At 42.4% G+C, this 25,039-nt stretch overlaps 1 protein-coding gene across 1 annotated transcript; it reads left to right on the top strand.

Annotated features, from left to right (window-relative positions):
- The first annotated feature begins 2,808 nt into the window (after positions 1-2,808).
- VAT1 (vesicle amine transport 1) lies at positions 2,809-24,379 on the top strand. Its single transcript, XM_063300474.1, has 6 exons — positions 2,809-3,449; positions 14,118-14,325; positions 16,610-16,780; positions 19,931-20,020; positions 22,399-22,640; positions 23,376-24,379. The coding sequence occupies exons 1-6, from the start codon at positions 3,000-3,002 to the stop codon at positions 23,478-23,480; spliced, it is 1,266 nt and encodes a 421-aa protein (XP_063156544.1). The 5' UTR covers positions 2,809-2,999; the 3' UTR covers positions 23,481-24,379.
- The last annotated feature ends 660 nt before the right edge of the window (positions 24,380-25,039 follow it).

Genomic DNA, 25,039 nt, shown 5'->3' with positions numbered 1-25,039 from the left:
TAATTCCCTGTGGAACAGGCCTTACAGTCTGCAAGTCTGGTTTATCACCACAGATGTCTCCATCAGCACCCTGAGGGAAGTATTTAGTAAATTAACCCATAAAATCTGCAAGCTCCACATGGCAATAGTACACAGCGTTTGCAAACAAATCTTTCTCTCTCTCTCTCTCTCTCTCTGTGACACTCCTCTGTTTTAGAAAGCTGTTCAGGAAAAAGCCAATTTTGTGTATCCTTGGGAGGAAAGCTCCCAAGTTTTTACAGACATAAAAACTGCAGGATTTTCAAGAGCCTCAAGCTGCTTACTAGGATGAAGCAGCTGGAAACCCAAAAGAGCAGAGCTGAAGCATCATTATGGGTCCCCCATTTAGAAACACCACCACCCCACATTTATGTTATGCATGCCTGGGCCTTATTTCCCTTACTAGCAAATTGCACAGATGGGCATGAGGAAGGTGACATATTACATTGGTTTGGAGGTTCAGAGAGCCAACCTGAGATGCAAACCCAATACTATATAAGGAAACACAATTCATGAAGATGTTTGTTCAATGCATTTCTGAGTATTTATACAACTCTTGTTGGTTTTTTTGTTAGCTGCCCTCTGTTCTTTAAAACAGAGCCAAAGTGTTTGTACAGGAATTAATAGAAATTATAGTTTGACAATCCTGTGTGACAAATGACCCTACGAATTGTAAGAATTCCCTGGTTGCTAATAGTATTTTCTCTGTATAAAGAACAAACAGAGTGCGGTGGAAGATGGGAGGGACATTCAGGTTTCAAGGACAGTAAAGCCAATGCTAATCTGCAGGTATAGGCTGGCTTCACACATCTGGCACTAAACCATAATGTGGTTTGTCTGGTTTTAGCTTAGTAAATTATGCAACCCCAGCTAATTGTGATGAACAATCCATGCCTTTGTAAGTTGCATGAATCCAGTTGTGTTTGTGATAAACCTAGGCTGGCTCTTCATTATCAGCTCTAGATGCTCACCAATTAATTGCTTAATAATAGGCACCTTGGGAGTGTGAACATAATACTTGTCTGCAAGTCTTTAAAGCATTTGCCTAATCTTGGTAAAACTCACAGTTGCTCTAAGGATTTTGTACCTCTGCATAAACAGAAGCACCATGCAGCACTGCTTAATGCTGTAATGCCAAGTGCTAATGTGAAGGTTCCAAAATTTACAGTGTTTCCCTGTCTTTATTCTTCTGGCACTTCACCTATCCTCCAAGAATATTTGAAGATTTCAACCGTTCTAAAATCTGCGATCTCCTTGAATATCTTGGTATATAATCTAGCTTGGAGATTTTAATTCTTTTGCTATAAGAAAATCTCTCCAGTTGGAGATTTTAATTCTTTTGCAATAAGACTACTAAATCCAGATAATAAAAACCCAGATGAGCACTCGATTGCAGGAAAGAGATACAGGTATACTTAAGGTATGAGTCCCCCTTTTGGGGGGAGATGGGCGGAGATAAAGTTTGAAAAACAAATAAATAAATGATTTGGATTTCTGCAACCCAGTTGTGTAGCCCTAATTAAAATATTGCATTCTTATTCTTACCTATCTTATGTTCTACCTTATCTCTGTGGAAAGTTTTATCCTCTGCTTCAGGACACCATTATCCATGTCTTTTTATCTGCAATGTGGTCTGTCACAACAAAATCACTTTAATTTTTTGGTCCTTCAGCTTTTTCCTAAATTTCAGCCGGCTCTACTGTCTACAATTTGATGAAAGCATAAAATTCTCTGGACGTTTCTGGGAAGGCCGTTAGCATGATGGGGTTAGAAGTGTTAAGGAAGGGCAAATTGTACAGACTTTCTCTGCATGCAAAAAGCCCCAGTGACAATTCTCAACATTTTCAGGTAAGGCTGGGAGTACTCAGTCCTAGGTACCTGAAATGCTGCTACCAGTTGACCTGGCAGTGGTAGATGGACTAGTGGCCTGACTCAGTGGCTCATTGGTTATGGCATAACATTATGTGTGAACTCAGGTAAGTATGTAGCTTTGCATGTCATAGTTAGCTGCACTTTGTCATATCACATAAACCATTGTTTATGACTGTGTTCATGTATGAACCACACCTCTATGGCTTGCTGAACAAATTATGATTATAACAAACCCCATAATGTGTGAACTCAGCCACTATAAGGTGCATGCTTTTCATATAGTTACAGATTACAGCTGGGCTGGTAAAACTTGTATCTGAACCCCTGGACAGCAACAATACTAGTTTACGCATATCAGATCCAGTATAAAACACACCTTGCTGTGCTCCTGATCTGTTCTGAAAAAATAAGAAAGAAAAATTATGAAGAAGTGATGGTGGTCTTAGAGTGATGTAATCAGAGAAAAAGCGCAAGAAGAACAACATGAGTGAATAGTGAGAAATTACTACCATAGCAGAGAAGATGCTGGAAGATGAGAGAGCGAGAGGGAGGCTTAATATTCTATGCATGCTTCCTCGGGAGAATAAACTCGCTGAGCTACGGAGACACACATAATATGGAGGGTTGCCATTTTGTGCGTATTTGCTTAGGAGTTAGGCCCGTTCAACACAGAGGGTCCCGTTCTAAAACGCATTAAACTGGGCTGTACATCTGCGATGCTACGTGCGATTTTCCTTGGGAATAAGCCCTCGAACTCAGGGGGACTTTCGAGAAAACAAGCATGCGCTTCACTTTGTCTCTGCCGGACACACCCAGCCGTATTCCAGTCTCCGCCTCGCTTCCTGAACAAGGAGAGGGTGGGCGTATTGGATCCACTGACGAAAAGTCAGGCGGGCAGGTCTTGCTAAGTGGAGCCGCTAGCTCCGCTCTCCATTCCGCGTTTTCCACCCCAGCATAGTAGGTCGGATCCATCCAGCGCTAAGTTCCGGCTCCGTTTTTTGCAGGCGGCCTCCTCCAGCTGTTTGGCGCATCTGGTCCGCCGCGCCTTCTTCTCCTTCTCCTCTTCCTCGTGTAGGCACACCACAGCTGCTAGCACCGAAGAAGCTGCCATGTCCGGGGAAGAAGCTGCCGGGGACGATGCGGGCGCCCCTCAAACGGGCACTGCTGTTCCACCCGCAGAGCAGCAGCGGAATGAAGAAGCCGCGGCGGCGGCTGCAACAGCGACCGGCGGGGAGGAAAAGGCTGCTGGAGGGACGTCGGAGGAGGCGCCCGCTGTTTCTACCAGTACCGCTGCTGCTGGTCGCCAGTATAGGGCACTGGTGCTGACCGGCTTTGGTGGTTACGAGAAGGTGAAGTTGCAGACCCGGCAGCTGCCTCAGGCGGAACCCAGCCCGGGCGCTGGCCAAGTCAGCGTGCATGTCAAGGCCTGCGGGCTCAACTTCGCTGACCTGCTGGCTCGCCAGGGGCTTTACGAGAGGCTTCCCGCGCCGCCCGTCAGCCCTGGCATGGAGGCGGCGGGAATCGTCCTGGCCGTGGGCGAGGGCGTCTCCAGCCCAAAGGTGGGTGAGGAGCTCTCGGCGGCTCAGAACGGACGGAGGGTTCAGATGCGGGGAGGGGGAGGCAGCAGTTTTTGGTCTGCGGCGGCGGATAACGGGCTGCCCGCCCTAATCGGGGGTGGTTGGGCGGCAGAAAGATGGATGGTGGGCGTAGCCACTATCCCGATATTTGGGTGCAAGAAAATGGGTGGGGTGCCTCGAGGCGGTCGTGAAACGGCCTGGAGTGTTGGGGAGACCCAGACTTCAGGGTCTAACGATGGGGCGGGGGACCGAAATCCTAAATGTGGGTTGAGGAGAAAGAAAAGCGGTGAAGCTGTCTAAGGGTCCCGCCCTATGGACCAAGACTGGAGCGAGGAGTAGCAGATGGGTTCCATCCTCTTTGTAACTGTACCTGTCAGAAAAAGTGGGTGTGGATCTGCTGCTTTTTCTCTGTTAAGACAATGAGACGGTCAGACTCCACAGGCAGGCAGGCAGCCAGCCAGCCAGCCAGCCAGCCAGCCCGCTCGTGCTCTCGGCCTCCCCTGCTAAGCTGATGTCAGCCAGAAGTGAGGGAACAGATTCAGAGAGGCAAGTGAGTTCCAGGACCTCTCCCTAAAGGGTGGGAAGTGGGCGATGGCTGCTAGAAGATTGCTGTGGGAGGCAGGGCTTTAGACATTTTGGCTAGCCTTGGGAACTGGCCAATCATTGATGATCGCCAGGACATTTCCCTCCCTCAAGGGGTGGGGTTTTGGCCCTGGTTTCACTTGGCTTCAAGCGAGGGCCTGTCTTTGAAGGGGCTTGGGCCCCTTGAGGGCGCTGTGTAAGAAGAGACCTGCCTCATTTCTCCTCTCAGCCATTGAACTGAAGGCGGGTGGAGCTGCATCCTAGAAATGATTCAGAAGCCTTTTGGAATACAAATCCCGCTGAAGCACTGCTGCAAGAGTGACCTCTTGCCCACCCCACTCCCAAGCCTGGAGCTCTCAGGCTTGCCCAAAAGGATGGGCTGTGGTGAGTAGAGTTGTGGACCCTCGTCTAGAGGGAGTCCTTCCCAGCCCAGACAGGGAACAGGAAGCTGCCTGCCAGTGGGGCCAGGATGCAGGTGTCTACATTCCTTATTTTGAAAACTTTGGATTTCTGGCATTTCATGGTAAATATCCTTTCCTTCCCTGTCTTCTCACAAGCTACAGCATAGTGATGCTTTCTTCTCAAGTGTTTAATCTCTGAATTGCTTTTCAATGCCTCTGTTCAACCTTGAAACACATGGAAATATTAAACACATACACAGAAAGAGCTGCTGGAATTTGCAGAGAGTATTCCACTCTGGAAGGCTTCCCCCCTGCCCCCATGTTCATCCTTGGAGGAGTTCAAGGATGACAGCTGTGTCTGAGCACCAGCACCTTCTATGTCTGCTTCCCCCCTTTTTGGGGGGGCATCCCCAGTCATTAAGCTGAAGCCAATTATGTGCTTTCATTGTACGCATTATCTGAGTTCACAAATCATGTGTTATAAAACAAGCTTGAAGCATATCTAATCTGTGCCTTAAAATGGGGGAGGGTGGAGTAAAGGAAACTGGACTTGACCCCTGTTTCTGCTTTAACCCAAGGGCATTTCCAAAGATTCTGAGATTTGTTAAGCTATTCATTCATTAAAATAGGATGGGCAGGGGGAATCTGTTTTCTACTGCCTCTGTTCTCAGCTGTGTGTCATCAAGCTTAATAGTGGCCCCTGCCTGCATGCTGGCATTTGTAGATTGAATTCATCCATATAAAGCTGGATCACAACTGCCTTCCGATAATTTCTAAGCTAGAGGGTTGTATGCCTTCCCTGTAAGGAGCTAAAGGCAGTTTGTATAGGGACCCTCTGTCATTTTTTCCTCATAACAACCATGCGATGAGGCAGGATAGGCTGAGAAGTAACGCCTGGCCAAAAGTCATCTGATAGGGCCAACTGAGGACTTGAATCTGATTTCCCTGGTTCTTGACAACTGCTAGCTAGACTTTCATGCTGGGCAAATGTGGATCAGGCCTGGGAGTTTCACAGCCTTACTACCTTCCCCCTGCCAATGTGTGAAAGATATTTCCTGAATGCCTCTTTGGTGTATAATAAACAAAAGTCTATTTTCTTTCATTAACTTTTGTAGCCTGATTTTCTGAAGAGTTGACTTAAGTGTAACAACATGATAATGCATGCATTTATTGGTGTAGATTTGTTCCCAGGCAGAATCAAATAAGAGGTAATGCAAAATAAAATGAGGCCTAGTTTTGAAGAATCAGGTCTGCTTTTCTTCACAGATCAGCATTAGTAAAATTTAATGGCTGCTTTACATGGATGATCAGCAGGCAGCGTTTTTTAAAGAGGGCTGCATTTCATGAGTTTTTTTGTCACCTGCAGGAAGACATTTCATGAGCAGCCATTTTCTCCATTTTCCTTTGCAGTTGTTAACTAAGACCTGTCATCAATCTTGTCCTTGAAATAGGAAAATTACTTTGATGGTTTCTGCTTCAGAACTTGAAAAGGGCAGGATCTGGAGCTTCAATCTATCCCACGGATATTTAATACATTTCAAATTTGTTTAACTGGCTGGGATTCTACACAGTCCTCAGATGGTACTGTCTCATGCTACTGTATTGTTCTCTGTTGAACAGGATATTATGGGAGACTTGTAAGAAGATGTGACATCTCAATCTATTTGGTAGAGCAATATCGGCAGAGCAACGGTTTGGGAGTACCAATATGACACTCCTGGATATAATTGTTTTCAATTCTCTAACCCTCTGCTAATGGTAATGCTGATTGGGAAGGCTAGGAGTTGTAACTGGATAAATCTGGAAGTGCCAAGTTGGGGAAGATCTAAAGTATTTGATCTATGCATTTAAGAAATGGTAAGGTTTTAAAATTTTGTTTCACTTACAAGAGAAGGGAAAAGTCCCATGGAATACTCCAGTCAAAATAAGTTGGACCAGAACATTAAAATACTAGTGAAACTGATTTGATTGGGGTGGGCAACTTGTAATGATGTGAAGGGCACAACTCAGCCTAACAATCTGTTGAAGGGCTATAGGGAATGTGATGACATTGCACTGAAAAATGTTCAGATTATTTTTCATGGCTTTGGGAACGGGTGGGAATAATAGCAGGAAAATGGCTCTTATTTCTGCCCTTAAGCACCTCCATACTCCCCAAAATGGCCTAAAATATATTACCAAAATTTATCCATTTTGCTGCTGAAATTTGGCAGTGTGATTTTGGTGTGGTTTTTTTAAAAATTAGAACTGGGGGTGTGGTTAAGGGTGAGGAAGGGAGATTTTTGCCTTCCAGAGGCCTCACACTCCCATTTCTACTCTCTGGGGGGAAAAAAGAGGAAAATTTCCTGATGATTTTGCTGCCAAGTTCTTATAGTGTTTGATCTTTAGGAGGTTTTATGTGGGAGGGGATTAAGAGTGGAAATGGTAGTGGTCAGCTTGCCATTTCTGTCCTCATGTTTAGAAAAAAGTGAAAATTTCACAGTGAACTTTCAGCCATGTTGCCACCAAATGTCAGCAGCATGATCCTAGGTTGTTCGGAAGTTGCGTCTGGCCTGTTAGTTATTCACCGTGCATTGTGAAACCTTTGGCAACCAAATTCATTTCCTAGACATATGTGCATTTGTATGTATGTAAAGATCAAGAAATAAAGATAACTAGAAGCCTTTCAGTCAAGGCATAAGTTGGTTAGTTCATGTTAAATGCAAAATGCAGTCTCTATCCTGCTGCCTCTTTGCTGTCTGGGATTTGATGTTTACAGCCCTCCAAACCAAGCCTATCTGCTAGGCTGTGGAGCGCTGTAAATTCAAAGGTAGGGGGTATGTGGGAACACTCATAGGGTACGTGGGTACCTATCATCAATCTTTGAAAGCAATTGCATCTTTTTCTGGGATCATACAACCACCTCCCCAGCCCCTGGCTGCAGCATGATCACAGAAGGAAATTGTGGCAAGTTTAAGCAGCTGCCAATGGGTGGTATGTGTACTATGTGTGTACTTTTCCCCCTACAGATCTAAGTGCTGCACAGTCCTAATATTAACCTTACCCTCCCAGACAACCTAGAAAACAGTCTTGTATGTTTGGATAGATTGTCCAATGAAGACACTCCTCAGAAAGCTAAGGGCTTAATAGGAGGTTTCAGGGGATTGCTTTTATGGATCTCCTCCCTTATGTGCCTAATTTATGCCCGGCATTGTCCTTACTAGGTATATGGTAAATAACACCTGGAGCTGGTTTAGCCCTAATCTAATCTAGATCATCATTTGACTCTGGAAATGAACATGAGTGCAACAGATTTGGGCTTATGTGTTCCTCCTGTCCTTCCTTGGCATGATTACAAAGAAGAATTTAGAAACTCTCACTACCAATTTAGAATGGTGATATTTGGGGGCCTGAATGTAGCAAATATGGCCAGTTTAACTACACTTGGTGAAAACAAATTTAACCATAATTTACTGAATTGGAAGTTTCTAATTGTTAGCAGAGCTTATTTTTTTATAAAGGGGTAAGGGCTACTCCTCACAACCATGTTGTAATTGGATAAATCTGGAAGTGCCAAGTTGGGGAAGATCTAAAGTATTTGATCTATGCATTTAAGAAATGGTAAGGTTTTAAAATTTTGTTTCACTTACAAGAGAAGGGAAAAGTCCCATGGAATACTCCAGTCAAAATAAGTTGGACCAGAACATTAAAATACTAGTGAAACTGATTTGATTGGGGTGGGCAACTTGTAAAGATGTGAAGGGCACAACCTCTAGTCCTTATGGTTCTGATGTGGGACATGTTAAGGACAAGTGATTAATGGAGTCTCCTGGCTGTATCTCACTCCCACAGCATCACTAGTCTGCGGGGAAAACAACCTTAACATGTGGTTGGGCATTCTTGAGTGACTGTAGTTGAGTGCCTGGAAAGGAGGCTGTAGCCACCTTTCAGGTTGCCCAGGTGACAGGACATCAGCACTGTTATGTTCTGCACCAGTGACTAAGTCACTCAGGTTATTTCTGAACATGGCTCTAGCAGTCTTCTGGAAGAACATTGTACCTGTCCAAAACTTGCCTTGTTGACAAGCTGGTGGGATGAAGGACAGGCATGCGATGAAGCAGAAGGGGGCTCACAGAGCACACCTTGAGAACTCCCTCCCACTTCATCCCATGCCCATTCTCTGCCCACTGACCTGTCAGCTGGGCTACCTTGGACACTAGTGTTCTTTCAGGAGATCACCAGACCATTGCTCCTGTTATGAGTATGGATGGTGAGCAGGAGGGGGCCCCTGTCCAGGTGGGAAAACACATGTGTAGTTCAGAGGCTTTGAACTGTCATTCAAAGAAACCCAGAACAGACCCGCCTTGAGTTTGGGGGTTTATCTGGGTTTTCCCATGCTCCTTCAGTTTGGTAGGATTTTCTGTCTACTATAGCAGTTTAATAAACACTAGAGACATTTCCCTCGTCTCAGTGTGGTCTTTGCTTAAGCCTGGACAGCTCCAAATTAAGCAAGAGGAGCTCAGAGGCATGGTTGAGGGGTTGAGATGTTTATCTAGGTTAGTTGTGCTTCACCCCTTGCTCTTCACCCCATGCCCTGTCACCCAGGCTAAAAGAAGAAACAGGTAATCATTTTCACCCCAGCTGCCACATATCCCAAATCATATATCAGTATCTGGAAGTAGCTCACAAAATGGCATTGGGGTAGGTGCCCTCCCCATGTAAAAAAAACAGTTGAAGTACGGTCATACAAACCCATTGTCAGCAGAAGCTCTGCAGTAGTGCTCTTCCAGAAGAATTCTGCACCTACATCTGTCAAGAGTCAGTGTAATACCTGAGCAGCACTTTTTGAAGATGTCAGGATTACACTGACAGATACTTTTGTGGAAGCTGAGCGAAATAGGCACTGAGGACAATGTGCAGCAATCAGAGGATAGAAGGCGTGTTCACAGCATCCTGAAGTGGGCCAAGCAGGAGCTGGATAGACCCGCCCCCTTACCATGTCACCACCACAGGAGGTCGGGGATCATTTCTGTGGGAAGTCTTGTGTCAGAAGACGGGGAAAACATTAAACCAAGAATAGCTGAAAATTAATTCAGGCCGCCCGCATGTTGAAGTGGGCATGGGACAAAAGCAATCCGATGCAGACATATTCTTTAAAAATGCTTGGCGGGGGATCTTCATGCTGCAGTTAGAGGAATGTGAGGAGCCCACCGTGCAGAGCTGCCATGTATGTGTGGGCTGCAAAACTCTAGACAATGGGTAGGTGGCAGCAAAGAGGTACAGATAACTAGTTCCGCCGTTCAGGGTTCACCAGCATCCCAGATGTCCTCGACCTAATTTTGCGTAAATAACAAACTTGTATTTTAGTCTCTAAAAGATGAGAATAAAGGAACCCACCTAAAAACACAACAGAGAACTGTAATGGGGCAGAGACAGAACATATTTTAAATGGTAAGCTGAACCATACACTTTTGAGGTTCAGTATAATTAATTTTTCCCTTAGAAAAACTAGATAATCCGCAACACTGACGGAACTGAGATTCTGTGGTAAATATATCACAGAAATAATTGCTTCTGATATTCCTCCAGCACTGATCTGCTTCTTACAGCAGTAGTGAAGGAGGTGAGAAAAGGGGAAGCATAGGAGCTTGAGGGTTGCCTAAATGCATCTTCATAGTGGTATGTGTCATTTGAGTGTAGCAAAGTCTTTTGGGAATTAAATTAGTGTACTGGTCTGTTGTTATGGGATGCAGAGAGAGAAAAAGGAATGCTAAACTGCATCTAGTGTTAACAACGAGTAATGGACTTTGCCATAGCCTGCAACTGCAGAACAAGCTTCTGTTAACAGTAGTTAATCATTGTTTTCCCAATTAACCAAGTTTTAATGGATTTGTGCAATGCACAGAACCATAAACTAATCACACCAATTGGATTTGCACAATCCTGTATCGATTGGCTACTTTGTGGCTTGATGTTGTACAGACAGGATATATGCCCCAGATGGCACATCAGACACCACCAGCAGTGATGTGCAACTCCTCCTCCTTTCCGGTGACATTTGCAGTGGCTGGCCAGATCTTATTTTCTGTTTTGCTTTTCTATTTATGGGGCAAAAGTACACTTGTCTATGGCCTCATTCATGTGGGAGCCACTATCCACAAGGAAAGGCTAATTCTTTTATTGGCATCTTATTTTCCAAATAGATAACTCCCCCACCCCCAGCTGCACCTTGTGACAAAGAAGCCAGATTAGTAAACACACTTTACCACTATTTCTCCCATGTAGCTTTATTTTTGGAGGCCAGAAGGAGAATTAAGGATTGGTTAATTGCAGTAGCCATCACATTATCATGGGTAAAAGAAGTCAAGGTTTCAGACTGTAACGAAGGCTCCACAGTTTAACAGCAATCTCTGCTGTCTCTCAGATTTGGCTGATATAATAAGGCAAACTATAAACTGTCTTAGCATATTGTAAGAATGTACCTAAATCATTCTTCCAGATAAAGGGCTCCTAGCACTACCAATCTGTGGGTATTTGAAATGGATTTTACATGACAATGTTAGGTATTCTAAATTATTTTTCTGTAATTAGAAGAAAGATGGAGAAAATGATGGTCACATGTAAGAAAGTGACAAGTGTAGGGCAATGTTATCTAGACCCCCTATAAAATGTCATGAATGAGGCAATTGCACAATGAAATCCTCATCTGGAAGTATGCAACAACATCTGCCTAACTGGGAGTTCAATCTAATTCAGTATGTGTAATGTATTTTGGATTTTGGATTCTTGCAGAAGGAAGGGAAAGCTTGGGCTGAACTGCTGGGAGTATTAATAAGCTTGGCAACCATCATTTCTACAACAGACGACATCTGTTTTTTTGCTACATAGAATAAATGGGCATCATGCTGGGGAAACAGACAGGCAGCAGATCTCAGACAATGTTCCCTGGTGTTTAGTAATTATTTCTGCCTCTTTACCCTTTAAAGGGAATAGGGCATTGTCTTAATCTGGTCTTCAGAAGAAGAGGGATGGAGAGATTCATTCTGGTTTTTGTTTTGTTGTCTTACAGTCACTCATCACATTACAAGTGGGCCCTGCAACAACACGTTGCAATATAGAAATGGCTTGTTCATATTTTCAGCAACTCTGTTTCATTCCACATCCCTTGATTTTCCATTTCTCTCTTACCCTAATTAGTCCTTGCCACTGAATTTTGATATTTTATTTTTTTCAGTAATACGTTCTCCCAGAACTACTGATTCCTCCTTTTCATGTAAATGTATTATCTGGCTGTCAAGGCTAGTCCTAAGAAACTGACACTGTTTTATTATAATAAAGGTAGGCAGGAAACATTTTGACAAAAATCTAGCCTATTTGGGAATTCTTAAATAATAAACTCTTAGAGGTACTGAATCCATTTTTTGAATCAGCTAAAGGGCTTCTATGGCTTATACGTCTTTAATATGTAGGAGGCAGGAGGCAAATGGTTAAGAGAAAAAAACCACAAGACTACTAGTATACTTACAGGAAATAATTCAGATGCTACCTTCCCAATAGTTATATTAAAACTAAAGATAGTAAAGGAGATACTGGGTATGTTTCTCTAGGAAGTGCTTTCCACAAGTTGTATTCTTCCTGGAAAAAAAAATCATGTAAAGAATGTTTGGAATTCTCCCTAAAACGAATGCAGAATTTTAAAAGGAGTAGAAGAACAGGGAAGGAAATCTTGGTACTGTTCTTCTGCATACTTCAGCTAAAAGGAGCTGTAGAACAATGCTTCATGAACCGGAAGGAAACACAACTGAATAATGATCAAGTGCTGCTTTTGCTAATGCCTTGTCTTTGACTGCTGTGTTTAATAAATCAAGCTCATGACTTGGTGCTTGAACAATAGGCTTGTAACTAATGCTTGTCATTTCAGGAATAACATTATCATTTGAACTGTGTTTTCTTTCCATTTCAGCAGTGCTCTGTGACTTGAGGAGAAACCATATCTGTAGTAATAGTTCATGCTGCTGCCTTCCAGATACATTGGGACTTTAATTCCTGAATGACCAGGCTAGTTGGAAATTCTGGAAACTGTAATTCCAATTTATCTGGAGATAAATTGACATATACTGTATGACTTAAGCATAGATTTTCATTTCATAACTGTGACAGGCACAACCACTTTTTTCCACACCCAGTTAGAAATAAGGTAATGTCTACACCAAGGGTGGGAAGTCTGTAGGTTGCCAGAGGTTGAATTATAATTCCTGACAGCTCTAGGGAGGGATGGTGGGAGCTGTAATTCACCTATACCTGGAAGGGCAGTTTCCTGGACCTTCACAACAAGCAGACCCAGCACCTGGAACTGCTCCTGGTAACCAGCGCAGCTCTTGAAGTAGAGATGTTGCATAGGTGTACTGAGGCTGTCACTTCAATGTTCTTCAACAGCAAGCAGTGCAGAGTGCATTGCAGTAAACCTATTGAGAGGTGACTAAGGGCTTTAGGAAATGCAGCCTTGCAGCATCGACAAATTCACACCAGACAAACTCATAACTTTCAGAAATGTGCATAGCCAGCTACTAAACAGAGTATATGTAGCTCTGGAAACTAACATTTCTTAATTTGGTGAAGGGTGAAATTTGCTATTTGATCTTAAACCCGTGTCCAGAGTATTTATGAACATACTGGACACAGCAGTTCATGCAGAAGGTGAAGGATGTGGGGCCTCAGTCATACTCTTTTCCTGATTCCAGAGCTAAATAAACACAGGATTTCCTCTCTGCAGAGGAAATAGTGGTGTTTTCTTTCAACAGGAGAGTTTCGCAGTGAGCTGGCGGAAATCTGGAAGTGCTGCCAGAAGGTTGTATTGTTTGCAGTCACCTCCAGAAACCCTTGCACCCTGCCACTGTAATGTAGCATGAGTCCAAGAAGCAAAGAACTTATCCATGCTAGGTGCTTGATTGGTTTTAAGCACGCTGGCTGGGGAATTCTGGGAGTTGAAGTCTATACATCTTAAAGTTGCCAAGGTTGAGAAACACTGTTCCAGACCTATCTACCTAAACATGCAGATTTCTTTTCAAATATATATTATTAGCTGAGTACATAGTTCTAGTTTAAAATCCAGCCAGACCTTTTAATGGAAGAGCTGCCTGGATACTGGCTCAGCTAATGTTGATTATGACTTTTTAGGTAGCACAACATCCAAAGGGCATAGTTGCCTTTCTTGAGGCAATACACAAGGAATCAAACCCTTCCTCATTGTCAACCGAACTTTCAAGGAGTCTTCAGGGAAAAAGTGAATTTCCTGAATTAAAGCCATTCTGGAAAAAGATTCCAGTGAGAAGCCTCAGGTCAGACTTACTTGCCTGAGCTTTATATGCCTTTTCTTAATATTCAGCAATGTTAACACAGTATAGACCTAGCAAAGACTTGTTCCCAAGTTTGCCAAGTTTGAGTACAAGCATATGCCTATTGTAAGGCAACCTCTTCTGCTGACTTGTAAATTGGATGGTATTCTGGTATTCATGGAGAAATCTCACTGGTAGAGTATAAAAGACATGAGGCAAACTGCATTTATAAAGGTCCCTGGAGCTGTGCTATGAGTGGCTTGAAATTTATTTTCAAGTTTAGCTTTTCATACTCCTGAATTTGTGTTTGGGTGTCTCAATTCTGACAATGATCTTTCTTCTTCTTTTGCTAGGTAGGTGATAAGGTGATGATAATGGCCCGGTCAGGTCTCTGGCAAGAAATTGTGACAGTCCAAGCCAATCAGACTTTTCTCATGCCAGAAGGAATGAGCTTTGAGGAAGCAGCCGCCTTTCTGGTCAATTACATCACAGCCTACATGGTCCTCTTTGACTTTGGCAATCTGCGCCCCAACCAGAGCGTCCTTGTCCACATGGCAGCAGGTAACAAAAATGTGTCCGACTGTGCTCTCAAGGTATCGCTAATCTGCTTGAGGCAAAAGTCATCTCCAGTGTGGACCTCTTTTTCTCCTGCTCTACTAATGTATTTGCATTCATGTATATATTTGTATCCCACCTTTCTTCTAAGTAGCTCAGGATGCTCATGTGGTGACAGTTTTTGACTATGCTACTTTTATTTGATTGTTCTATTGTGGCATTGATTAACAAGCATTTTACTTTTTTTTTTGTCCATCACCTTGAGATATTTTTAACTATAAGGTATTAACATGTCTTAGATGTAAGATACGTTAGGTTATGAAAGAGCATCTGGCACAAGCTCATATAAGTTGGGTTTTTGCATTGTGCTAAACTGAATGTGCTTTCTTTATTTTTGACTCATGAGAATTCAATTGGGGTTTTTAAATTGTGGTTTATGTCTTAGCATGCTGTGTAAACCAGCCACTTGTGGTTTATTCACTAAGCCATGGTTTAAAAATCAAGGCTGTACATAATCTATAAAGCCAGCCATAGTAAATTTCATGGGGAAGCGGGATTGGAATCTTATTTTTCCCCAGTCATAAATTGGGTTCATAATGCTGCTAAGTTGTGGGTGAGCAGTCTTGATTCCCCACAACAATGTGCTCTGAACTCTCTCTGTGTGTGATTATGATTGCTAAAAACTGATGGCAGTTTCACCCCATTTTGAGGTGGAAAACATGTATAAACATGTATATTATTGTGATGGTTTTAATTAATTGTTGTAAACTGCCCAGAGGCCTCTGACGGGAGGAGATGGGCCGGGATAAATTAGATAAAGAAATAAATAAACTCTGATGTCAACCCTAAAAAGGGCATTTAATAGTTAAAAAATGAAGAAACTTGAAAAAACATGGACTCTGTAAACCTAGCACCTCTCTTATGTGTAATGTGACCTCAGCCTGTCAAGGAATGTGGCACATGGCCTTTGGTTACAGAAAAGTTGCCACCCCATTCTAAGCTATAGTTTACTTTTGGCTTGTTGAACATGCCGTAGTGGCTTGTTTCTACATAGTGTCAAGGGGGAAAAAAAGGTTAATAAGCCACAATGGTTGGGTTAAGATATTGCATGACATGAAACTAATATATGGTTGAATAGTTTGTGGTTAGTGTGTAGACATTGTGGTTAGTTTACAATTCAGTGTATTGTGGGAACCCGGCTATTGGGATAATTAAGCAAATATTGGTGTAGAGATAGGCAGTGTAGTGCCTTCCCTTGGTACAGATTAAGCCCCCTGATTCTGACTTTTCTTTAATAAAAAAGATTCCTTTATTATTTTTAATGGAATCTGATATACTGCAAAGAAAAACACCAGCCTCAGGCTTTATATTTATATGGCAGAATAGCTTTACAGTATGTTCTGTGATTGGCTGAGCTACCGTATGTAGCCATTTATGAGTGTACCCACCACGTGCACTCAAAAGTTCCAAGTATGTTCCCAACCCCCAAAGGTTGCCTTGCTTTGCTTTAGTTTCTTGTGCAAATATAGCCATTGTCTGACATTCTACTCACTATATGTTATATAAGAATGTGGCATTCAGTCCATCTGATATACAGTATACTAATTTTTTTCTGCTCCCAAACTCTGAATTGTAATGCTGTAAGGCTGAGATGGGGAAATTATGAACCTCAGATGTTGTTGGACTCCATCATTTGGTATGGCTAAAGATCAGGAATGATGCAGGGTCAATCCAATAGCAGCTGGAGGTTTACAGATCCCTCTCCTTATTCCAAAAAGTCCTAATCACTCACAATCTATCCAACCCTCACGGATTGTGGTGGGAAGGTAGTCAGGACCATTAAACAGTGTCAGATACATTTCCTTGTGTTAACACTGTCTTCATGCTTTGCCCATTTTATGGTACTGATGAGAATAAGAGCCGGTTTGGTCTAGTGGGTAAGCACCAGGCTAGAAACCAGGAGACCGTGAGTTCTAGTCCCGCTTTAGGTATGAAAGCTGGCTGGGTGACCTTGGGCCAGTCACTCTCTCTCAGCCCAGCTCACCTCACAGGGTTGTTGTGGGGAAAATAGGAGGAGGAAGAGGTATTAGGTATGTTCCCCACACCTACCTACCTACCTACCTACCTATGGTATCTATCTATCATCTTGCACTGATTTAACTTTAGTTAGAACAGAAGCATGTAAGTTTAGTGGCAATCCATTTTTTTTTAAATAAATGGAAAACTTTGCATTCTTTTGGCTTGTGGGCCTTCTTCCTTGCCCACTTGACCCACTTTCCCCTTTCTCCAGGTGGTGTGGGAACTGCAGCAGTCCAACTCTGCAAAACTGTGGAAAATGTCACCATTTTTGGCACAGCGTCTGCCTCCAAACATGAGGCCCTCAGAGAGAATGGGGTGACTCATCCTATTGATTACCGGGCAGCTGATTATGTGGCTGAAGTCCGGAAGATCTCTCCCAAAGGTTAGTAGAGACTGAATAAAAAGAAGGGGTGGAGCAAGATGATCTGAGATTTCCTTCATTTTCTGTGCTCCAGTTTGGGACATTCAGTATTATAGAGCTGAAAAGAAAGTGGCTGAAGAATTTGCCAATAAACTGGCATAATTTGAATTATCTATTATTTACTTTTTTAGATTTTAATTTGCAGAGCATGACTAATCATAATGTCATGAATGTGCAGAAATATTGTCAAACAGTAAGTGTAGTCAGGGGCAGTGGTGGTGATGGGATTTACATTTCAAAATATAGGATGGGCACCAAATCAGAGGAAAAAATGATGTTAGATAGAAACAAATTATGCCAATCACTGCAGGTGCATTAGAAGAGACATTCTCTCCTTTAGGGAAATGTTGCTTTCCAAAGTTGGCAGCCCACGTGTTATTTTTAAGTACTTCTATTATAACTGCAGTCCAGCTTAATCAGGGTCACCTTTTTAATCAGTTTAAATAAATAATTGAGTTGGTGGTGCAGTTGTAGAGCTGTTAATTTATGTTTATCTTTCAAAGATGGAGATTACTGGATTTGTTCCAAAATCTACTTTGGCCATATCTTTATTAGGACTAACCAAAATATACCAAACTGGGAGCAAACGTTTAAGGTCCAAGTGTTACTTAGATTTGTCCTGTCTGTGGAAGAATGGTTAACTAAGCTGTGGGAATACGCTCTGATGTCTAGAATAACTTCATATCTAAAAAATTAATCTGATGTACAATCCAATCTTATTTGGAAACACATCTCAAATCTGGGTTATAGAGTTTATATTTCAATCTTATATATAGCCTGCAATACAGTTGTAATCAAAATTATTCAACCCCATTGCAAATCAGGTTGATTGTCAAAATGTACAGACTTTCAGCTGTTTGCAATGAACAAATCAAACAAAAGCAATTGAAATAGCTCAACACAATGAATGCCTCAAGTGGTGTCCCCAAATTCAACTGAATATGCAGCTTGTAATGACTTCTCCAGACTCAAAATTATTCAACCCCCTGAATAGAATCCGTCACAACAGCACACATACAATATGCAAAACAGGTGTTGCCTCAAGCACACCTGATGCAACTAATCAAGGGCTTCATTAGTTGCACCAGGTGTGCTTGAGGTGGAACACATGAAATACCTGAAGTGGCTAGGGGTTTGCTGAGTGTCACGTTTGACTGCATGTCAGAAATATAGTATGGCTAAGTCAAAAGGATGGTCCAGAAAGGTAAGAGAAGAGATCATCGCCCTTCACAAACAAGGAACAGGATACAAAAGATAGCGAAGGCACTGAATGTCCCTAGAGACACTGTTGGAAGCATAGTTCGCAAGTTTGAAGTCAAAGGAACAGTGGTGACACTACCTGGATGGGGCAGAAGGAGGAAGCTGCCAATGGCTGCAACCAGATTTCTGAGAAGGCAGGTGGAGAGAAACCCTCGAGTGACTGCAAAAGACCTGCAGCAAGACTTGGTGGCAACAGGCACTGAGGTTTCAGTGAGCACAGTAAGGCGCGTACTAGACACAGAAGGTTTCCATGCCAGAACTCCAAGATGTACACCACTACTGACCCAAAAGCACAAGAAAAGTCAGTTCCAGTATGTTCAAAATCATATAAAATCATATAAATAAGCCACAGAAGTTTTGGGATTCTGTTCTGTGGAGCGGTGAAACAAAACTGGAACTTTTCGGCCGAATGGATCAGTGGTATGTCTGGAGGAAGAAGAATGAAGCATATACTGAAAAGAACACTCTGCCTACAGTTAAGCATGGTGGTGGCTCAGGGATGCTCTGGGGCTGCTTTGCATCCTCTGGCACTGGAAACCTGCAGCGTGTGGACGACAAGATAGATTCATTGAAGTATCAGGAAATCCTAGGAGAAAACACCATGCCATCTGTAAGAAACCTGAAGCTTGGGCGTTATTGGACCTTCCAACAGGACAATGATCCCAAGCATACCTCAAATTTCACTAAGGCTTGGATGCAGAAGAAGTCCTGGAAGATTCTACAGTGGCCGTCACAGTCACCTGACTTGAACCCCATAGAAAATCTCTGCTGGGATTTGAAGAAGGCGGTTGCAGCACGCAAACCCAAGAATATTACTGAACTGGAGGCCACTGCTCATGAGGAATGGGCTAAGGTTCCTCAGGAACGCTACCAGAAGCTGGTGTCTGGCTATGCATCTCATTTGCAGCAGGTCATAACAGCAAAAGGGTGCTCTACTAAGTACTGAAGATGCTTGCCATGAAGGGGTTGAATAATTTTGAGACTGGAGAAGTCATTATAAGTTGCATTTTCAGTTGACTTTGGGGACACCACTTGAAGCGTTCGTTGTGTTGAGCTATTTCAATTGCTTTTGTTTGATTTGTTCATTGCAAACAGCTGGAAGTCTGTACATTTTGACAATCAACTTGATTTGCAATGGGGGTTGAATAATTTCAATTACAACTGTATATATTACCTACAGTATTTTTTAAATGTATTGTTTATTTATAGCTTTTCTTTTCCTCTTAGTGATTTCAATAGTGCCCACTAAATATTTTTACATTTCAGTAAGGGCATGTTTTGATTAGAAATGGGATATGAAATGTCTTATAATACTCTAAGTTGTTCATGGTGTATTAGAATATATTAGCCATAAGAATTAGTTATTCAAGTTTTGTTAGTTATCCACCTGTATTTTAATGCTTATATTGTTTTTCCCCTTCCTTACTATAATTCCTATACTCTTTTAAATGTGCATTTGTATCAGCATTATTGTTTTCCCTTTTTTTCTTGAAATTATAATAATAATAAAAAAAGGGGAAAATAGTTTGCAATCATAGGCAGCATCCACAGGTTTATTGGTAGATGGAAAGTAATAATATAGTGTGAGAGAACAGTATTGATATTCTACTTAGAGATTGATGGCTGGCTGAATCATACATTTGAATAAATGATTAGTTTATCCTGGTGGCTGATTTATTTCATTTCTTTTACCAAGACCTAACAGTAAAATTAAAGTAACTGAAATTAAAATTGTTGAAACTTGGCTAAACTGAAAATGCCACATAGATAATTTTGTTTCCTTTCAATTGAAATTTCTCATTACTGTAAATAATTTCTGGTTTTTTCCCTCCCTCTTCTCTTCCTTTTTAGGTGTAGATGTTGTTTTGGACCCCTTGGGGGGTTCAGATACCACAAAAGGCTTTCACCTCCTGAAACCAATGGGCAAACTAGTCACCTATGGTGAGTAAGAAAGCAACCCATCTAAGGGTGGCTGAAATTCATCAGGAGTTCAGTTTCAAAATCTTCTAAATCCCAAAGCTCAGATATGGAATTTGAGAATCAGTGTGCCTAAAGGAGGTCACTTTGCAGTGTCAAGATTTATCCTCTGGAATTCAGACAATAAGTAATGATGTTAGAGGTCTGGTTTTCTGGATCAGGCCAAAGTTCTAACAGTGGTCAGCTGGATGCTCTAGTGAAACTTACAAGATGGTGGATTTGTGTAACAATGCTCTTTACTCATACCTTACATTGGGAACTTCAGGGATCTGAATTGGATAACCACAACCAAGTATCAAGGATTCCCAGAGCAGAAAGATTGACTACTATGTGGATTTGTGCTATCAGCAGCTGTGCAATAGGGGTCAACAACCCTGCATCTGTGGGTCCCATAATGCCTACAGACTTCAGAAGTAAAATTATTTTATAAAATTAAAAATTGCTGAAATCTCGTAAGAATGCCAGGTCTAATGAAACTGCAGCATTCTTGCATATGGTCTTGCAAGATTTGGGTGTGGAGGGGATCTGAAGCCTGAAAAAGGTGCTGGTTCCTGCCCATGAACCTGATTTCAATGTTTTAATGTGGTCAAGGAGAAAACTTACAAAGCAGCAATATTTTTAAGACCAACTGTACCACAACTGGAATTGAAGGGTATGTTCTGCAAGCTAAACTTCTGCTCTGAGGACAGCTCATTCTTGTGGCTTGCTATGTAGCAAGTGCCCCAGAGAAATGCCTTCCCTGCAGTTTTATATTGAATTCCAGTTCACTCCCTTGTGTGACTGTATGCTCTTCCTGTCCACACGTTCTTGAGATTCCCTGATGAATATCCCTTTTTGTGAATCAACGAATATTCTGCAGCTATAATGGAAAATGTGTGGCATGTGGAAGTCAAGCTCCAAAGCTGTCAATACTTTTTTTCCCTTTTTCTCTGCAGTGAACACAGTGTAATTTTGCACCTGCAGATAAGCCCTTTCACCATCACATTGGATGCTGAAATCTTGCTGCCTTAGGTGCCAATCTAGAGTGACATGAATTATGCAGCTACATATATATATATATATATATATATAGAGAGAGAGAGAGAGAGAGAGAGAGAAAGCTTTAAAACCCTGAACAGCCCAAGAGGCTACTTTTTGCTACTGCAGTGTGAAGCTATCCACTATTCTCATATTCTGTCTATACACTTCAGACTAGTGGTTAGTTTGTAGGTACTCTGCAAGACGGGATGAATTTCAAATTGGTTCCAGGCAAACTTTGATCTGTCTAAAAACAAGGTAAATATTCAGGCACTTAAAATTCTGAAGTGATGTATCAACATCTCAGGGTCTAAACTATGCCAGGAGAAAGATGAAGGAGATAATCTTGCTTACTTCTGGGCCTCTCAGTAGCTTTCCATATCATCAAATATCACATCTTTCTGCATAACACATTGTCCGGAAAGCGAATCTCTAGTGATCTGATGGTTCCAAATCTGTCTGAATGGTCAAGCCTGGAAGGTATTGAGGGCATGGTGATCAGCCTTCCAGCATTTCTACCATAGTATTCCCCATTGCAGTAAAATAAAAAGGTAGCAGTAATGTTAGTGAATAGTTTTCACCCTTAATCCTTAATATCAGTCAACCCATAGCTTAATAGACAAGTTTATTTTCAACTTGCTTGCCATTTCCAAATCCTGGAAAGCAAAGGAAACCAATCAAAGAGAGTATCCGTAGCTCAGGGTTGAACTGTGGAGCCCTTGGTGTTCTCTGAGCTTGGTTGCTCAACCAAGCTCAGAGAGCACCAAGGACTCCACAAAGGAAAGGAACTGTATCTTCTCACCAATTTTCTCTTTGGTTGCTGGGAAGGACCATCTGTGAGTATTGATTTCTTTTTAATTGTAGCAGTGAACCAAAGTTGTGTTTTTTGTTTCAGCGGCTTTGGAATGTGTCTGAGCATGCATACAGGAACCAGGAAGTGAATCTGTCCACAGGCCATGTTTCAGAAAAAGGGGCTTTGGGAAAGGGAAATTCTTCCCCAAACCCCATCCTCGCTAGCTATTCTGCTGCTGTTGAGATGGAAATAGACTTTCTTCTGCTTATATAGAACCTCAATCAAGGAGCAGAGGTAGATTGGGCTGGGCTGACAGACTTTACTTCAGCCCAGAATGTCCCCATCTTCTTGCAGAGCACCTTATTAAGTATAACTTCCTGATGTGAAAGTGCAGCTTCAGAACGAGAGCTGTAGCCTGCTTCTACACTGCAGTACCTTGCATTTGAAGAAAGAGGCATCTTGATCTTCTAGGCACAGTTGCCAGCATTATTACACTGATGGGTGCTAAACTGGATATTTTTCAATTTTGTAGGTGTAGCCAACTTGCTAACAGGGCAGAGGAAGAACCTGATGGCTATGGCGAAGACCTGGTGGAACCAGTTTAGCATCAATGCCTTGCAGCTGCTTCATCTCAACAAAGCAGTTTGTGGCTACCATCTGGGCTACCTAGATGAGGAAGTGGAGCTCTTAGCTGCCGTAGTGACCAAGCTAATTGGTCTCTACAATCAGGGCAAAATCAAACCAAAGGTGGACTCTGTTTGGCCCTTTGAACAGGTGAGAATGCTTGGCAACCCAATGAATTCCTCTTATATATTGTGTTCCACAATAAAAATTTCCTGCTTTTAGCCTAGTTTATCCCTCCAAAGAACTGACATCATTATAGGCTTCAACCCCAGCACTTCCCTTTTCAGAAAATTAGCACCAAAGCCTTTAAGGAGGGTTTACAAAATGTTAGATGTCTGCTGGCCATCTGCCATACTCTTATAGCAGTGTCAGTTGAATGTCCAAAGTAGCAGTATATAGATCACATTCATTCTGTTGGTCTTTTAATGCTGGGGGGAGGGCAGCTTCATACAAATTGTCAGGCAGATTTTTCAAGGGAAAAGGCTATAAAAAGAAAGTATAGAGAGCAAAGTGGTGTTGAAGGTTGTATAAAGCCTTCTTTGGCTGACTTTGCGTTTGGCCTCCTGATGACAGGAAGTACGAAGAAAGTGAGTAAGCAAGCAGCTGAGTCATTTGATCAACACTCCCTCTCCCATGTGTATATGCTTCTCTTTCTAGGCAGATATTACCAAAAACCAAACAAACAAACCAAACCCAAGCCATGTATGGCGTTAGTGAGTGGTGAGTATATGTTAAAGAGGGAATGATGAGTATTCCTAGTCCATCACACCTAGAATGCACCAGTTTGGGCAAGGCTGATATACTGTATATCCTTGGAAGTATTCTCCTTGGTCATATTTCTTGAGGCACAAGGAATGAAATGGTCTGGTCCTTCTTCTGACACAGGTGGTGGATGCCATGAAGCAGATGCAAGAGAAGAAGAATATTGGGAAAGTTGTCTTGATTCCTGAAGCTCCACCGAAGGATGAAAACAAGAAAACAGAAAATTAAAGCAAAGGGCATGGGTGGACTGTTTGACCTCAGGTTGATTTTGGGGGACTTTTTTTTTACTGCCTCCCCTCCCCCCACATCTGACCCTTGAGGGAAGTAGGAATGGACAGGTCTCTCACTGCTGTTAATGGAATAAGTGACATAAGGATTGAAGAGAAAAATGTCTTGTCTTGTGGTTAATTGACTTTTTAATGATGAGGCAGGCTTCTGAGTTTCATAAAATCTTTACAGAGTAGAACTTAAAAGATTGCCCCATCTCTATGAAAATATTGGTTGGCCTAGTTTAAAAAACAAAATATTATGTGAATCCAGCACTTCTTCTTTTGCAATCTTGATACTTTGTTCTTAAAGGAACCATAGGGCATCATCTGAAGAGGTGAAAGGTGCACACGGCAGATGTATCCATTGGCATTTTCTCTGATTTCTTTATCTTTCTTCATTCAGTGTTCATAAATTCCTAGCCATGTTGTTTGTCTCTATGGCCTCTTCTCTCCTTAGCCATCCTTAGCTTGCCTCTGAATACTCAGTGATTAATAAGTTTAGAGCATGTAAAACACCCATTGTTCTAGCAGCTATTGACAGTTGACAGTTTCCATAGAAACAAATCTTCAAACTTGCCACTTTGGAAGGGCACATTTAATAAGCAGAACACACTAGGCATCTTTGCAGCTGAATGGGGGAGGAAGGGAATTTTGTCTCTGGTGGCGCTCCTATACGTTGGTGCAACAAAGCCACCACTGCTTCCTGCAATATGGAAGTACCCTGTGTTATCTAGGCAAACCTAACATATCACGTCTTTTTCAAAATCTATTATAGAGATTGCAGGTATGGAGAAATCAAAGAATTGCCAATGAAGGAAGCCCCAAGCAGGCTTGCAACTAGGGTCTGTGCCACCCAGGGCAAACATGGATTCCGCGCCCATTTTGGTGCCCCCCCAGCACAGCGCCCAGGGCACATGCCCTGCTTGCCCCCCCCCCCCCCAGTTGCGGCCCTGGCCCCAAGACTCCAAACTGTGGCTACTTTTCAAGAGAAATATTGACTTTTTCCATTTAAATGGGGTTGTGCAGTCAGCCATATATTTAACAGTGCTAAACAGCTGACTAGTCTGTAATCTCAAAATAGTGATACCATGTATGTCATCTCAGTGGCTTGTGACTTGATACGGGGCTGATCTGATGTTTAACTATAAAAACAACGGATATGTTCTCAGTCAAAGATATGAGAAGTACTTTGAACTCAGCATTATTTTATTCCCTCCTTTGAGACCAAAAGCATCCGCATGTGTGCCTGTGCCAGTCATTTGCAAGTTACATCCAACATGAACCTAGTTTATGTTTAAGACTCACTGCAGGTGAAATACAGTAGATTCTCAGTTAACCGGCACTCTCAAGCAACCGGCACAAAAATCAAACTGGAAAAAAACCGGCACTCTCAAGCAACTGGCACAAAAATCAAGGGGGGGGGGCGGGATGACAGCACTCTTAAGCAACTGGCAAAAAAATCTGTATCACTCTGCTGCCACCTAGTGGGTATTAGGGTTTAATAGTAACTCTCAGGCA

The sequence above is a fragment of the Candoia aspera genome, chromosome 4 (assembly GCF_035149785.1).
Source record: "Candoia aspera isolate rCanAsp1 chromosome 4, rCanAsp1.hap2, whole genome shotgun sequence".
NCBI classification, from domain to species: domain Eukaryota; kingdom Metazoa; phylum Chordata; class Lepidosauria; order Squamata; family Boidae; genus Candoia; species Candoia aspera.
The sequence above is the reverse complement of the archived record's forward strand: the minus strand, read 5'-3'. Positions and strand labels throughout refer to the sequence as shown.

Excerpts from the sequence above, each read along its gene's own strand:
- VAT1 (XM_063300474.1), top strand. The coding sequence starts at position 3,000 with ATGTCCGGGGAAGAAGCTGCCGGGGACGATGCGGGCGCCCCTCAAACG. Across the intron at positions 3,450-14,117 it reads AGGGCGTCTCCAGCCCAAAG|GTAGGTGATAAGGTGATGAT; the intron begins GTGGGTGAGGAG and ends TTCTTTTGCTAG. Across the intron at positions 22,641-23,375 it reads CTGTTTGGCCCTTTGAACAG|GTGGTGGATGCCATGAAGCA; the intron begins GTGAGAATGCTT and ends CTTCTGACACAG.